Here is a 16631-nt window from a genome sequence, read left to right as displayed (position 1 = left end):
TAGAAATTAAGGGGTTAATAACAATAAATCCTTAAATTTTAAAATAATAAGTAAACCAATGAATTATAAATGTGAAAAGACAGGGAATCAATTTTTTGAAAACCTACATGAATGCTCTCAGTAAAGGCAACTTACTAAAAATTGTCAAATTATGGATGAATCAACCATGCAATAGTGGAAAATTGAAAATCTAGGATTCTGCTCCCAAATTACTTCAAAAGTGTTTTAAAATTTGTGTTTGACTCTAAAGAAAAACTGGAAATTTTAAGTCTCATACTGAAAAAAAGGGAGTTGGCTTATTTTAAAAGACTGGCAAATGTCCCTTTTTTAAGAAGTTAGAATACAGTTTTAGGGATGTGTGTGTATGAAAGAGAGGCAGAGACAGAAAAACAGAGGGAGAGATATTCTTTGTTTTACCTGGCTGGTGGAATAACAGACCAGGCATGAACTGTGTTCACTCCACACAGTAAACGGGCTTCAGAATGGAGTCCACATAACCAGGCTCCGTGATCTGTGGGCAATAAATGGTGTCAGTAACAATATCCCCCTCCTTTTGATGCAGGGCCCCAGCCCCCTGGAGAGTTCTCCCAGTATCCTACATAGTTCCATCACAAAGGGACAGCAAGACGTGGCAGCAGTGGTGGTGGAGTAACTGTCATATCTACTTAGCTGAGAGCTGTCTCACATGAGACACTGTCCCTTTGTGACAGAACTGAGACTGAAGGACAGGAAGGGGCAGTCATGCAACCAGACAGCCGCAGACAGAAGGAGAAGAGCTATAAAAGTTACATGAGTGCCAGCATCCTTGCTGGCATGGTGGGAGATGGACAGGGCTAGAATCAGGCAGGGGCCAGACCGTGTAGGGCCCTGTCTCCCATGGTAGAGTTATTTTTATTTGAAGGGATATAGAAAGGCATTCAAGTGCTTTAAATAAACAGACACGAATTGGCTTGCATTCAACAAGACTCCTTTGGCCCCTGGTGGACAGTGGATGAATTTGGGGGCAGGAGGGAGTAGCAGCAGGGAATTTAGTCAGGGAACTACTGGTGTGGTCCAGGCCAAGTGGAGTAGTGTTGACAGGCCAGAAGCTAGACAGTAATGGACTGAAGACTGAATGAGAGGTGAAGGGAAGACACTGTGCCCAGACCAGTCTTTCCAGAAGTGCCGATGTGAATGGGAGCAGAGAAATAGGGTGGTAAAGTGGAGGGGGCAAGGGAGAGCTTTTAAAGAAGGGGATTACTAGAGCATGCTTGTATGCTGCCAAGAATGATCCAGCAGAGAGGGAGAGACTGGTGAGGAGGAAAAGAAGGCAATAATGAGGAGAGGCAAGTCTGAAAAAAGATAAGGAAAGTGGAGGGGTTGGCTTTGGAGAGAGGAGATAGGAAGATGGAGGACGGGGACACAGTTGAGGTAGGTTTATGGAAATGCATACCGAACTCTTTGAGAAGTCCTGAAAAATGATGAACATGCTTACGTTTAGTTAGCAGCCCCAAATTTATTTGAACACAAAACGCTTTATTCACATATGATTTCTCAGGCAGTAGAACACAGTGGTTAGAGTGAAAACGGAGGCAGACTACCCAGATTCAAATCCTAGCCCCACTGCATTGTTGGCTGTGTAGCCCTGAGCAAGTTACTCAGCATCTCTGTGCCTCAGTTTGATCATATAATAGGAGGGGAGAGTAACAGTTCTTACCTCATAAAGTTGTTGTAAAAACTGTGAGCTCATACAGTCAAAGCACTTAAGTGCCTGGCATAGAGTAAGCTCTCCAAGAATATTGCTACTAATTCAATACAGAACTAGTGTTCAGTGCAACAAACTTGGGGCATCACTGCTAGGTATTGAGTCCTTGAAGGGTTTTAGGGAGGGCGGGGGCATGATAACCACTTTGGCAGCATGGTCTGTCCCTCCTCCACTTCCTCCTCCCTTTCTGGGCTCCATCAGCAGTCTCCTGGTACCTTCCCAGTTCCCTTCTTAACACCCTGGAGCATGACCTACCTCATTCTCTGCTGCATGCTGTCTCCCATTTGTCGCTGCTCCCGGTGGAGGATTTGGTATTTAGTTCTCCAAGGCAGCTGGTAACAAATGGACGGGCCATATCAGAATCATCTTGGGAAGCCTGTAGAAAAACCATCCCCCTCATAGTTCTATTTCTATATCAGAATCACCTTCTCCCTCTAAACCCTTCTGAGAAAACAGAGCCATAAAGAGTTTAGGCAACTTGCTGTAGGTGAGGCAACTAGTGTGAAGCCAGGATTCTACTTTAGGTATCTGGTGTCAGAGCACATGCTCACATTACTACAGTAATTTCATAGTGCTGTATGCAGTTTCCTTATGCCAGATTCTGAAGGCAGTGAATACTGGATTTCAGAGGATAGAAACGGTATAGAAGATAGTCCTAGTCATTAGCTTACCCAGACCAATACTGATTGAATGCCTACTTCCCAGTCATCGTGATCTAGGAGTAAGACAGGCTCTTCCATCCAAGGGATTCCAAGGCGAAGCATCAGTAGATTAGCACACAGGATGCCCTCACAGAACAAAAGGGAAAGACATACAGCACGTTGTTGTCTTGTATTCTCTGTGGAACAAAATGGGGAGTGCATGAACGAATAAATTAAAGGAAACATGCAATGGGGACATGAAATAAAAAGTCCTTGCAGAGAAAGTTTATCAGAGGAGAAATTATCAAACGTGGGCCTTCAGCAATGAGGATTTCAAATGGGCAAATGGCGGGAGTAATATGCACAAAGATGTAAAGTATATGCCATGGAGGAGGTTCAGCTGGAATGAGCTGAATGGCAGGAATGATATATGAAATAGAATCAAAACAAAGTTTAATTCTACTTCTCAGAAAAAACAACAGCAACAACCCTCAATACTGATTTTGAGGCATGTCTCTCAAGTGAGAATTATTCTTACCAACCACATGAAAATTGGGACTACTAGGGATGAAGAGGATGACTTGGCGGTCAGCATGTATATAAGTTCTCAGATGGGGGACCACACAAAATTCCTCCCTTTCTCTGCAACATTTCTCCATTATCTTAAACCATTTCTATTCCTTTCCAAGGCTAAAGTCAACAATTATATTTGCTTTACACTAATTATTTTGATAAAAGTACACGAAGTAGATCATTTCAGCAGCCCTGTGACAGACTATCTCCCATCCTGTGACAGATGCAGCAGCACCAGGCTCAGCAAAGCTGGAACCTGTCCAAGATCACCCACTCTCTCCATCTGGAACTCAGGCTGGATCCATAGGATTCAGTAGATCCCACCCTCTCCAGGACCTTGTCTCATCGAGGCACATGTGCTTTTAAATTCTCCCTTTTAACGTGTTCTGACCCCTCAGTCTACCCCTCAAGACATTGTCATGATTCTTTATATTTCCTGCCAACTTTCTGAAAGTACTGTTTTTACTACTGCATCACTACTCACTCAATCCTCAGCAATCACAACTATGCCCCCACCTGTCCGGGTAACTCTAACAGTCTTATGTTACATCCAACAGGAATCCCCTATCTTTTCCCTCTGTCCACAAAATGACACTAGTGAAAATGGTGCACAGACCACACAAGGGGATGACGCAGACCTCACGAGGAAAGGGACTACAAGACTGGAGAGGTCTACAGGCAGTTAGGGAGCAATCTTTCCTTTCCTTCACTCCTGAAATACTAAGTGGCAAGCGGATGCCATACCTGAAGTGTGTTCTGTCATGAACTGTGATGTACAAACTGTAGAATACACTGAATATATTTTCCCTGCACAATCTCTTGTGTGCTGACCAACTGGCCCCAAATGCTAATCTTGGCAACTTCACTTATGTTATGGCAATCTGAGTCCCCAATTTTCCATTCTCAATATGAACAAAGTATCTGGCTTCCCAGTCACCAATCTCCATGCCTCGTCTAACCAGACCTGATCCCACTGTCAGTGACCCTCATAAAACAAAGGTGTGATCATATTAACTCCTCTTTCTCACAAACCAGTAGTTCCTACTGCCTTTAAAATGATGACAATTTCTTCAAAACGTTTCAATTCTGATCTTCAACTTTTCAGTCTTATCTCCCATCACATTCTCTCTTTACATTCACACCCCGCCAGACCATTCCTCACTCCTTGCCTTTCTCTTTATCTGGGAATACCCTTCCTCTCCAAAAATGCCTTAAAAAATATGCCTCCTCTGCGAAACCCTCATTTCCTCTAATCAGTCCTTCCCTGTGTCCCTTCAGCATGGTCTTTGTTCCTCACACAACACTTACTTCAATCAGGCTGCCTAGACTCTGAGTGTCATCCATTTTTAGATCACTCCTCACTTCCAGCTTCTAACATAGGGTCTTAGACATATATGCACACATTAATTGATGGAATTAAATGAAATATATTACTAACTACCAAAGCAGGAAAAGAGACAACAGGATGTTGTAAATGAAATATGTTAGAAGTCTAACTTTACAGAGCATATTTGAAGTATCTTTTAGTTTCAAATGAAGTCCAAAGACATATTGGTGTATTAGCTATAAAAGCTAAATAAAAAAATTTCAAACCATAAAACCAGTACAAATCAATTTCCATTCACATAAAGTCAATGGACCTTTTGAGGAGCAACAGTAAAATAAATGTAGTACCTCAATTAACAAGAATGCATTACTTACTCCATTTTATTTGGTGTCACTAGGGTATTATGGCTGGGTGGAAATTAAATTAACTCAACACTCCACACGGATGTCTGCTCTTGCCACCCAGTCTATCACTGGAGGCCTCTTCCTTGACTGTGATGAGGCAGAGAGCACCAGGTTGGCAATCACATCAGCTGATGGAGCAGCAGTGGTCAGGCAGAAGCTTGGCCCAGGCTATCCTCTCCTCAGAGCAGGGAAGCATGAATGCAGGCGAGGGGGGTGGGACCCTCATGGATATGAGCGTTATCTGGAGCAAGAGTGGAGCAAGATGGAGGAGTGTCACCACATGGAGACTGGGCACATGCAGCGACAGACCCTGACACCCACATAGCAGCCTGCCCAGTGTAGGCAAAGAGAACACCTGCATGGCAAAGCTGGAAATGCGCTCAGAGCTGAAATCCCTGGTTTGTTTTGAAACAGATCCTTTTAAAATACTTATTCTTGCCAAGTGGCCATGGTGGCTGCTCTCTCACATGGTTACAAAGAACTATAGGTTAAGGGCACTGAAGCAAATTCCCTTTTTAAAATAATGTTTCTCTAGCAAGTTCAAACACCAGAAAAGCAAGAGTAGGTAAACGAGAAAACCAGGGTGATAGTTTAGCCTCTTCACAGTTTGTATAAAATCCAAATCTAAGAGACCTGCCCTAGCACCCCTTTGATCTCAATCCATAGGAAATCTTAAAATTGCCCAGAAAAACTTTTTATCAAAAATTTATATTTTGTTTTCAATGAAAAACTCTTAATTTCATAATTTTCATATCACTTTTTTCTTTTTTATTTAAAATATTATAACCAATTAACATACTAGATAACATTGTTCACATTCCAGTGGTGCATGTTTAATGACTAGGGCATGAATGATTAAAAACCACAATAATTATCTCAGCATTCCCTACAAAGTGCCCCATTTGTTTTGTCTAGAGGAGGGGAGAGGAGAGGGAATGGAACACAGGGAAGAGAGAGGAAATGAAGAAGGAATGGCATCATATAGGGAGAAAAGCAAATGTCAATTATGATACTTGGGTTTCAGGTTTCAAAACCTGTTGAACAGGATAAACTATAGTGAGAAAATAGATGTCACAGTCCAGGTAGACAGCTAGTTCAGTTTAACTTCATCATTCAGCTAAAAGATTAAGAGCTTCTCAAAAATATACCAAATATCGGGCCTACAAAAGTAATTTATTTCTTCGTAAAATTTACTAAGATTTATTCCTTTTGTAAAATGTAAAGAATGGACTGATATCACGAGCAGGTTTCTACTTACAAAAACAGACAGTAATTATGTCCAACGAGCACATCTAACACCATACTCCAAGATACACAGTAAAAGATTTTACAGGTGAGTCTCTCTTACCGATGCAAGGTATATATTTTACATACTTACTGGTGTTGTGTCGACACTGGCTATGAAGTATTTAACACACATTTATAATTCACTCAGCGAAGATCTAACAGTAAGGGCAACCGCTTACTTGGGAAAGCATAGAAAATTAGTGTGAGGTAGTTCAATAAAAACCTAGTTTAATTTGTAAGTTATTGTGAGAAAAAAACATTGTGCAAAACTAATCCACAGGTAGTATTTCTCAGAAGTTTCAGTAACAAAGAGAATCTAAATTAGAAATGGCCAGAATGTGTTACTCTTACTAGACTCTCCTTAAGAGCACTTAACTAAGAGCAGTTAGTTTGAAATTAATTAGGACTTTTGTTTTCCTTACCAGTTTTCTAATCGTACCCCAAACTACACATTTCTGCTTCAATGCCCTTATACATCTTCATCTTGCTTGCTATTAAGGAAAAATTAGTTTCCTCTGATTCGGGAAAAACCTAAGAGAGATCAGTAGAAACACAATGTACACTAAAATGTAAAGGATCCGGAGGCAACATTTAAGAGGTCTGCTAATGACAGAACAGTAGTGTTTGGTTTTTCTACCGGTAAGAGTTTACTGGGGTCATGGGGCATCATGCATTCACTCTACAGCTAATGTGTGACTAATGAACAACACTCACAAACAAACTACAACAGTATTTTTGAAAATAGACTATGTTTTTACCTCAAAATGTTGTACAGGCTTGTGCCTAGGCAACAATGAGTAGTTACATCTTCATAGTGTAGCACATACTGGCCGATAGTGTATACCAAGTCTTATCTGTAACCCCAAACGGCTTCACTTCACTTGCCTGCTGCTGATTTCACTATCAGATCATCCATGTCCTCTTCACCTTTACCTTTTTAGACAACACAGCAGGATTAGCATGGAACAAAATAATGAAAGGGCTTATGAGAAAGTCTGCTGCTTCACATATAATCAAGCTTCTTGATATCGTTAAGGGGTTTGTATGGTAGCCTTTTCACTTAAGAGGCTGGCATTTCTCTTAGGAAGTCTGGTGTGAATGCACTGTACCTTTACCAACTTGGAAGAGTGCATACCAGGAACAATCAGCAGCCGAGGGTGTGTAACAAAATGAGAACTGTTCAGCAAACAGTATGAAGAGTTGAGATGCTTTGTCTATGTCTATTATAATTAAGCAATCCCAACAACACAATCATTTAACAAATAGTTTATATTAGAGGGTAACAGAACAGTAACCAGGAAGAAATATGTAGAAAGAATTATTGTCTCTTTCTTAACCTATAAAGTTAAACAATATATCTTGGTCAAAGTAATTTTCTGACAGTAAGACCATGGGTATATTAAGTATATAAAGTTGAAAAAACAAAGTTATAAGATAAGCAAAGTGGCTTTACGTAAGTACTGCTTGACAGAAATCTTATTTGTAATTTCTTTAAAAAAATGTTTAAGATGTTTTTAAAGGTTCAAAAGTAAAATACAAAGAACTAGCACATTTTTAATTTAATACAGTTAAGAGAAGAGGGAAGGTTGTATTTAGCTATTGCATTTTTAAAAACCCAGGACAAGCAACACTTAGACTTTGTTTTCAGGATATAACAAGTATTTTAGTCTACATGACTAATAAGAGTTGATCTTCTCTGATCAACTGAAACATGCTGGTTGGCAAGTGGGAGCTGGCATTTACAACAAACAATACTGTAACAACACTTGGTTTTCCTTGCTTAACCAAAATCTGTATCAAGAGATGGCTTATCAGCGAGGAAACAGAAAATAAGGGAATCTTCTGAGAGCATGTCAGTTGTTAAAGTGCAATAGTGAAATAATCTATCCTATAGAAATAAAGCTAGTTAACTGTCAAACTAATAAAAACTAGGAACACACTCATGCTCAAATTTCTTCTGAAATTGTAAATCCAATCCTGTTTCTACGATTCAAAAGGTGTTATAGTCTTAAAACTTTAATTTGCCTAATTAATGCACCCTGTCATATCAGTAGAAAAGGGATTAATAAAAAGGCTGCCAACTTCAAGAGGCTAGAAATCACTTTAAACCATCAAAGACAAACTTACTATTTCAAAGCATATAAAATGGCTATTAATGTATTTTAATCCTAAATATTGCACATTAACAATGACCTAAAATACCTTACTCAAAACGAATTTTGCACTGAATATATGAATAACATGCCAAGTGGACTTTCAGACGCTGCACGTTGAGCCGCACCAGTTCTTGCTCCTGCTGGTCATTAATTCCATTGGGCTTTCTGCCTAGAACCTTTAGCTTACTTAAGTATGCATTTCCCAGTTCATTACATGAAATGCCTCTTGTTCCAAAAATAACAAAAAGTGCCTGGGGCATTACAGACAATGTATTTCAGATATAATGAGACTTCAATGACATTTTACTTAAGAAAAATTCAGTTATAGAGAAATAATTCTGCAGATATAAAATGTAAACAGTTAACATACAACTGTCAGGAGCAGCACCATTCTTACACTGTTCAACATCCACATTGTGTGTTTTATTGAAAATCAGGTATAAAAAAATTAAAGACTCAGACTAAATAACCACCAATTATGCCTGCTCTACTCAATGTGAAGAAACATTCCTTAGAAAATGATATCCTATATATGGCTGTGTGCTACTATTTTCAGATGAACGGTATATTGCTCATTTTATACATCACCTACAGAAATCTAAGTAGGCTTTGGAACCTCCCAACAGCTAGTATAAATATGATTATGCCACAGGTAGAATCAAATGGCCAGAAACACCCTGAGAACTGGTGCTCAACTGACTGACACTCTAGAAACCAAATAGGTCCAAGGGCCCGAGGCTGCAGGAAAGAGAAAGACCAGACTCTAAATCATTGCTGGGGCCTACAGCCTGAGTAGATTAACTCAGTGTATATAAAAACAGGCTCATAGCTAGTAAAGGTGAACCATCTGTTTATTTCCATTGAAATGTATTATTCATGAAGTAGCCTCTTGACTTTACGTGATCATAAGCTTTGAGCATGCCACAAATTTGCAGAAAACACCATATTCTCTTACTTTTGGTGGGTAGGATGGGGGATAGGAGGGTGGTGGTAGATGCCCAACATCTTCAAAGACATGCTCTGAGTTATTCTACCATTTAGATGATGGGGCTTTTGCCAAAATTCATGTAGGATTACCTACCAATTGTTGTAACTAAATCAGAATTGGCAAGTAGCAAATATTGGAGGTTTTTTTTTTAACACGTTCATCATTTACAGTAGTTATTCCTGAATATAACTGGCTACAGGTTATTTTCCCTCACTCCTCTGGGGTTATTTCATTGATAAGCACATAACCCTAAAGGATAGCATCATGAACAAAACATCTGAATAAATTCTAATAAAAAAACTATAAAAATCTTAAATAATTCATGATATAGGCAAGTCACCACATAACAGTTGCTTTGATAAACAAAATCTTACAAATTCAGTAAAAAAAAAAATCAGCAGCATAAGATAAAGCAAATATGCAAAAATTTTAAACCATGATAAAATAATTAGGTTTACATTATACAGTTAATTACAGCAAAAATAGTTTTGTTGCTGTTTTAAAACACAACTTAAGTTTTAAATTACATCACTTGAAATTAAGAAAAAAACTACTTTACTACAAAATGAATTCTATGTTTTTGAAAAATCACTCAAAAATAAGACCACTGAATTGTTTTCAAAGTAGTTCTATCAATGACTAAACAACTCCCCATCCCTCCCACCCCCACAAGGCCCAAGTAGTCATCTACAGCAGCCCAGAGGTCCAGCTGATGCTTCTAGACTGCTGTCTGTATCCGAGGCCAAAGTCGGATCTGTTGACATTGAAGACACATCATTGACAGACGATGATGACGATGGATGCTGAGAGCCATTGATCACTGCTGCACCTGTGCTATGAGAAACAAAACAGCAAATCAGTTGCAGACAGAGTTGCAGACCGAGCTACTTGTACTGTACTGACCACCTCTAGTGGTCAATAATTTTTCTTTTGGTTTTAAAAGGCTCACTAAAAATAATCACAAGTGATATTCAACACAACACTAACAAACACTTTTCACTGCTAGCTACGAGGTAAGAATTCTGAAAACGTCTGGTAACCTGTCCTTTCTACTAATTTGTTTTTCATTTTCAGTTCAGGACAAGAATTATTAAGTCCAAGTTATAGTTAGAAATGGTCCTACGGCAAGACTCATGAATTGGCTTCCGACTGTGTGTGAATAACACTTAATAATACATGCAAAACTGTCTGCATTGCATTTTGTTGGAGAGAGGATCTCAAAGGAATGTATGACTCAAAGAGTTAAAAACTACTGCCCTAATAAATGTAAATTGGTGCAGCCACTGTGGAAAACAGTATGGAGGTTCCTCAAAAAACTAAAAAGAGAATTGCCATATGATCCAGCAATTCCACTCTTGGGCATATATCCAGACAAAAACTATACTTTGAAAAGATACATATACCCCAATGTTCACTGAAGCGCTATTTAAACAGCCAAAACATGGAAGCAACCTGTATGTCCAATGACAGATGAATGGATAATGAAGATGTGGTACATATATACAATGGAATACTACTCAGCCATAAAAAAATAACAAAATAATGCCATTTGCAGCAACACGGATGGACCTAGAGATTACCATACTAAGTGAAGTAAGTCAGAAAGAGAAAGACAAATAACATATGATATCACTTATATGTGGAATCTAAAATATGACACAAATGAACTTATCTATGAAACAGAAACAGACTTACATAGAGAACAGACTTATGGTTGCCAAGCAGGAGGGGGTGGTGGGGGAGGGATGGATTGGGAGTTTGGGATTAGCAGATGCGAACTATTGTATGTATGTATAACTGAATCACTTTGCTGTACACCAGAAACTAATGTAATGTTGTAAATCAACTATACTTCAATAAAATAAATTTAAAAAAAACTACTGCCCTAAAAAAAAAATGCTCTATGATATCTTCTCACTGTAAAGTCCAAACAATCCTTCTGGTACATCTTGTTTTTAAGCAAAAGCCAAGACGAAGATTAAAATCATTTTAATTCAATGGATCCTCAGTTCAACCGCCCCATTTGGTTACGTGACTTGCCGAGCCACACAAGTGCCCCAGTTACGTAAACTCAAGTCTTGTTATTTCAGTTCTAATAAGTACTTGGTAAATGCAAATACAGACTTATTAAACACGAAAGTACGGGGAGACTGTTTCCTTTACCAAAAGTATAGCCTAACAAGCATTTCCTGGATTTTAAAAAGCAACAGGAATACTTAACCTATAGAAAAATCCTCTCAAGGGGGTTGGGTCAGGAAGGGAAGGAAATGACACCGTGGGGTTGGGAAAAGGTAAAGGTGATTCATGCACTAGGTAAGTGCTTTTGAACTACATGAGCACTAAATAAGAGTCTTTTCAAATTTGAGTATATTAAATAACGTAAGTTATACAAAAATTCCTAAGAACACATTCATGGAATAAAAACCAATGGTTTTCAAACTGAGCAATAAGAATAGGGGTGAGTTTCAGGGACCCCATGATGTTAAAACTAAGCAGGTTGAAAACCACTGTTCCAGAACGCAGCACCTCATTGTTTGAAATTATCCCTCCTTTGTGTCCAATGACAAGCAATAAAAACACTTAAATATGAAAGGTCCTCTGAGAGCTTGTCTTCAAATCTAACAATGAAATAGCTAGGGAATGGGAATAGGCAAATCTTTAGGGCAGTGGGGCAGGGACTGGGAAACAGAAAGGAATGGAACCACAAGGGATAGAGCAGGTGATGGGAGGTACACTGGGAAAGAAAAGCAGACTGGGTACTTCAGGCCTAATAGAGAGGAAAAGGAGAAATGTGATAACCTTCTAGACCCAAGAACCCATTAGGCTCCCAGCCAGAGTGAAATGAAGATACTAAACTTTTAAAAGTTCAATTGGTACACTACAGAATGCACCTTTTCTGACTAAAGAGTATACAACATTATGGCTAGCTTCAAAGACCTGTACTGAAACATTCAAATCATAAAAGGGTTCTATATACTTTTTCATGCCTCTACTTCTTTATCCAAATTTTATTTCAAAGACCTGTACTGAAACATTCAAATCATAAAAGGGTTCTATATACTTTTTCATGCCTCTACTTCTTTATCCAAATTTTATTTCATCCAAATTTTTTAATCTAATAAAAATCATTTTTTTCTCTTGAATTGATTTTTATTTAAACATCTTTATTGGAGTATAATTGCTTTACAATGTTGTGTTTTAAATGCATCATAATTAAACAGTTAACTTTTTAATCTGAAAATCAAATACCTAAGGAAAAAAAAACTTGTTTACTTCTGACCTTTAAAGTAATATATTGGGTTGGCCAAAAAGTTCATTCGGGTTTTCCCGTAAGTTACAGAAAAACCCAAACGAACTTTTGGGCCAAGCCAATAGTAAATTCTCAATATCCGGACAGCAATAATATGGAAAAATCTTTAATTTCAGATATCTGGGTCATTTCCCTCTCAGTGACTCTACACACTCAAAGGTATGCAAACTCATTTTAGTATTAGCCAACCCAAAATAAAGATAAGAGGCAATCCAGAGGGAAAAATATTTACTTTTTAAAATCAAGTCGAAATGGTATTGTGATTATCTGATATTCTGAGTCATCAAATACTTATCTTCTGTTTTTGCATATATTCAAGAACTGAATATTTTTATAACAGATTAATTTACTAACACTCTTCTTTGCCAGCTATAACTGAGAATCCAGAAAATGTCTAGAAACTTGCAGTCCTGTCCTTTCCACTGACTTATTTTGTAACCATAGTTAAGTGTTGTCTAGGATTCAAATTTTTCACTTATAAATTAAGAACAAACACAACTGCTCTATCTATCTCATGAGATTATTAAGTTTACTCAAACATTTGACACTTAGGATGTGCCATCACTAGGACAGTATGCTAAAGTATAAAACCTCCCTAAAAATGGACTTTTCAAATTCCATTCAAGCCTCCATCATGAACAATTCACTTATATGACTACTGTATATCAATACAAAGCTAATTAACTGAGTTACTAAAGCATTTATAAGATAGCTTTTGTTACAGCTAATTGTAGGTAAAAAGCTGTTGAAACCAATTTATGTTTTCAAGAGGATCTATATTAAAATTTGGAAGACTGCATTCTTGATCAAGGTTTAAAAAACAAAGAATTAAAAGAACTCAAAATATAACCAAAAATGTCATAGGAAGCTACAAAAATTATTTAAACAAATATATGTTTATAGTACAACAAAATGGGCACCTGAAACTATACCTATATATCTTACTTCATTGATGCTAAATATGATATCCTTTTTTTTCTTAGAATGTATAAGAATTTTAGAAGGATTAAAATGGCATAGTTTCACGCAAATTCAAGACCTACCTGTTGAAACCTTACTCAGCCTTCAAGGCTCAGCTCAAATTTAATCTCTTCCCTAAAACTGCCCTATTCTCTGTTGCCAGCCATATGGGATGCTGGAAAAACCACGCCCTCTGAAGTTACTGATAAACATGGCTTCAAGTATTGCTTTTCTACACAAAAGATTTGTAGTCTTATATCATTTAATTTTTCTAAACTTGTTTCCTCATCTGTAAAATGTGCACAACAACCCCTTCCTCAGGGTTCTGGGGGGCTGAATGAAACAAAGTACAAAAACTATCAGTGTCTGTCATGTAGTATGTACTTAATATGTACATGTTACCTGTCATTTAACTTTTCCTTTAAATTCTTTATGCTTTAACAAGTACTAAAATTTAATATAAGATGAGCTTATGATAAAAGAAAATGTTTAACTCCTGCAAACCAATGTTCTTAAGAGCTAGAATACCTTCTGACAGCAGTTTTAATGCTACTGCCTTAAACAAATCAAAAATACCAAAATGAGAAAGAGGTATCATGTACAAAATTGGCATCCCGTACAGAATTTTGCCATGAAGTTTTAGTTTATTTATCCAAAGTAAGGACTGTTAAATCACAGAAAGGTAAATATATTGAATTGTGATAAATTTCTTCTTTAAAGACAACAATGCCAACAACCACCAAAAAACGTTTTAAATTTCTGTTCTTCAATGGGATGTCAGTATCAAAGAAAAAGATATGCATTTTATGAAGTCAGTTACTGATATACTAGTACAATGTACTGATAGAACAGTGTACCAATGCTTTCAAATTTACCACAGAAATTGTATTCCTTATAGTTAATAAACTTTTAATACTAACGGTACTAAATATGGAAAGAACTGAAGGTTTCAGGCCACTGAAGACTACAACACAAGAAGTAAACTGTAATCTTAACTAAGCTTATATTGTAACCAACCTAAAGGAGAGGGTTGCCCCCGTATAACTCCATTCTTGGTTCTCTCCTCCAAGTCCATAACTTCTTTGTATATCAATTCTGAAAAAGAGGTGAACAAAAACTTTTCAAAGTCTGAGAGGCAATCTCCCAAGATATGTATGTTTTAAGTAAAAAATTTTTGCACACACTAAGTACTTCGAATGGTGTTCTTGCAATGGCAGAGGGTCCAGAAGTGTCAGCCTAAGATTCAAAGGTGTTAATAACAATTTCTTGATCCTCAACCATGAATTATATTGAAAGAAGCAAAGTCTCTGCTGTAATATTCCAGAAGTTGGATTAAGATAGAGCTGGGGTTAGAAGCTTTATCTTTTTTACTCCACCAACACTTTGTACTATACCATATCATTCTGTACAGCAAATGCTAATTTAATTCTCTCAGTAAGGGCTTGAATCAAATTTGTCTTTAACTTCTATTTCCTGAGCCCTGGCATTGTACCTGGTACACTGTAGGTACTTACCCAGATATCTGTTAAAAGATTTAAATGCAAGAGTATGTGGAACCTTCTTTAATCAGAATAGAATATAAATATATTTTTATTAAAGGAAAAGAATCAGGTAACTATACTTTAACTCCTTCTGAGTTGAAGCATGGCATGCTATGACTGTCAAGAATTTCTTCATGAGAATCTTGGTCTTTAACTAGGCTTCTGGACAGTGGGTGGACTGCTGGGAGGACTACTCCAACTGAAGAGTAACACCAGATCCTGCCCTGCAGTGTACGTGCCTCCTGCCCTGTATTCTTCTACATGATCCTGATGTCAAGTGTGATGTGCCTTATGAGTCTGAATGCTGACTTAAGAAGAACCTTCTGGTGGATGCTAACATTGCCATTATTCATCATCATCTCTGGGTCATAAAATCCTTTGAGAATTGTATAAAAGCAATGAACCCTCTTCTGAGAAAAATGTATAAACAAAAATTGTTGCACAGAATTTCAAGGAGTCTGTAATTCTTTACATTAAACTTTCAATAAATGATTTCTGATCACAGGGTATGGCAACATTTATGTTGATAATAAGGTAAAACAAGTGGATATGTTGGGATGAACAAGAGCTGGAGACGCCTAAGTTTGCTTGCGATGGTAACCTACTTGGGCTGGGAAGAAGAAAAATAGCAAGTCTTGATAGAGGAAAGAATGGGAGATGCTTTTCTTTAAAGAAACAAAAAGGAATGATAAGCATTCCGGATAGGAGGATTAAAAAGAGAGAGAAAATACTCCTTTGTAAAATGGGACTGAGGCAGAAGAACCAAAGCTAATCAGGAGTACTAACTAGACAAAGCAATCTGTAGTTAATGGCTTTGGCAATGAATTTTTCTGTTATGATGCTAAAATTCTTAAGCAGATCTTGAAAAAGGGAGTTTGTAGGTAATTACTAAACGGCATTTGGGGCTAGGAGAAAAAGATACAGAATAAAGATAAACATGCTTACAGTAATCAAAAATCCCAGATATAACCATATACAAATGAAAATACAATGTTTCACTGATTTTAAGATGTACTTTTTTCACAGTTTAATATCTTTGAAACTGGGTTGCATCTATAATCAGTCGTGCAGTACAACTGGCATTGTTTCTTCTTTCTTAGTGGTACATACTAGTGTGTTTTACAATTGGTGGCCTATTAAGATTCCATGAAATACCATAAATGTTTACTGTAAATGTAATGATACATAAAAATATCATGTTAGATACTTTGATACATACTCTGATCTATAGTTTCTATACTCCTGTATATTACATATATAGATGCACTAGGTTCTACCCAATTCTATCATTCTGGTGGGCTCTACAGAGTCTAACTATATGTCTCCCAAAGTCGACTTAGCGAAAACTAATCTCTGGTTATTCCTAAGAAGAAAGAATCAAATTCATTCCTCCCAAATAAATCTGTAGACGGATAACATGCTCCGGTTTATATTGTTGCCTTCCAAGTATTTAGGTTCTTAGCTCTTAATAACATGTCTTCTGTCTACCTGATTTTAAGTGACTTGTCCAAAGTCATGTAGTTACAAAAGTGGTCAAAATATAAAATGACAACAATATAAATGGAGGCAAGCAGGATCTAAAAATTACGTGGCTGAACTGTCCAAGGCAATCTTTTAAAGAAAGAAATATTTTAACATTGTCATGACTTTCAAAGCATTATTAATGTTCAACCAAAGTAAAAAAATAAAATAAAACTATT

The 16631-nt window shown here is 37.3% G+C and overlaps 1 protein-coding gene across 7 annotated transcripts in view; it reads right to left on the bottom strand.

Moving 5' to 3' along the window:
• The window catches only part of MAPK8 (mitogen-activated protein kinase 8), a 116412-nt gene that overhangs the window by 4081 nt on the left and 95700 nt on the right, over nucleotides 1-16631 (bottom strand). For 4 of the 7 annotated variants that reach the window (XM_060126673.1, XM_060126670.1, XM_060126676.1 and 1 more), the window contains 2 exons: nucleotides 14408-14485; nucleotides 7511-9949 (listed from right to left, as the gene is read on the bottom strand). In XM_060126673.1, the coding sequence (XP_059982656.1) occupies nucleotides 9804-9949; nucleotides 14408-14485 (224 nt within the window). In that variant the 3' untranslated portion in view covers nucleotides 7511-9803. Of the gene's footprint in view, nucleotides 1-417; nucleotides 512-1999; nucleotides 2077-2415; nucleotides 2583-5434; nucleotides 9955-14407; nucleotides 14486-16631 lie in introns of those variants that run through there. The other 3 variants (XR_009536162.1, XM_060126671.1, XM_060126672.1) reach the window with 3 other exon arrangements.

The sequence above is a fragment of the Lagenorhynchus albirostris genome, chromosome 16, assembly GCF_949774975.1.
Source record: "Lagenorhynchus albirostris chromosome 16, mLagAlb1.1, whole genome shotgun sequence".
NCBI classification, from domain to species: Eukaryota; Metazoa; Chordata; class Mammalia; order Artiodactyla; family Delphinidae; genus Lagenorhynchus; species Lagenorhynchus albirostris.
This window is presented reverse-complemented; position numbering and strand designations above follow the sequence as displayed.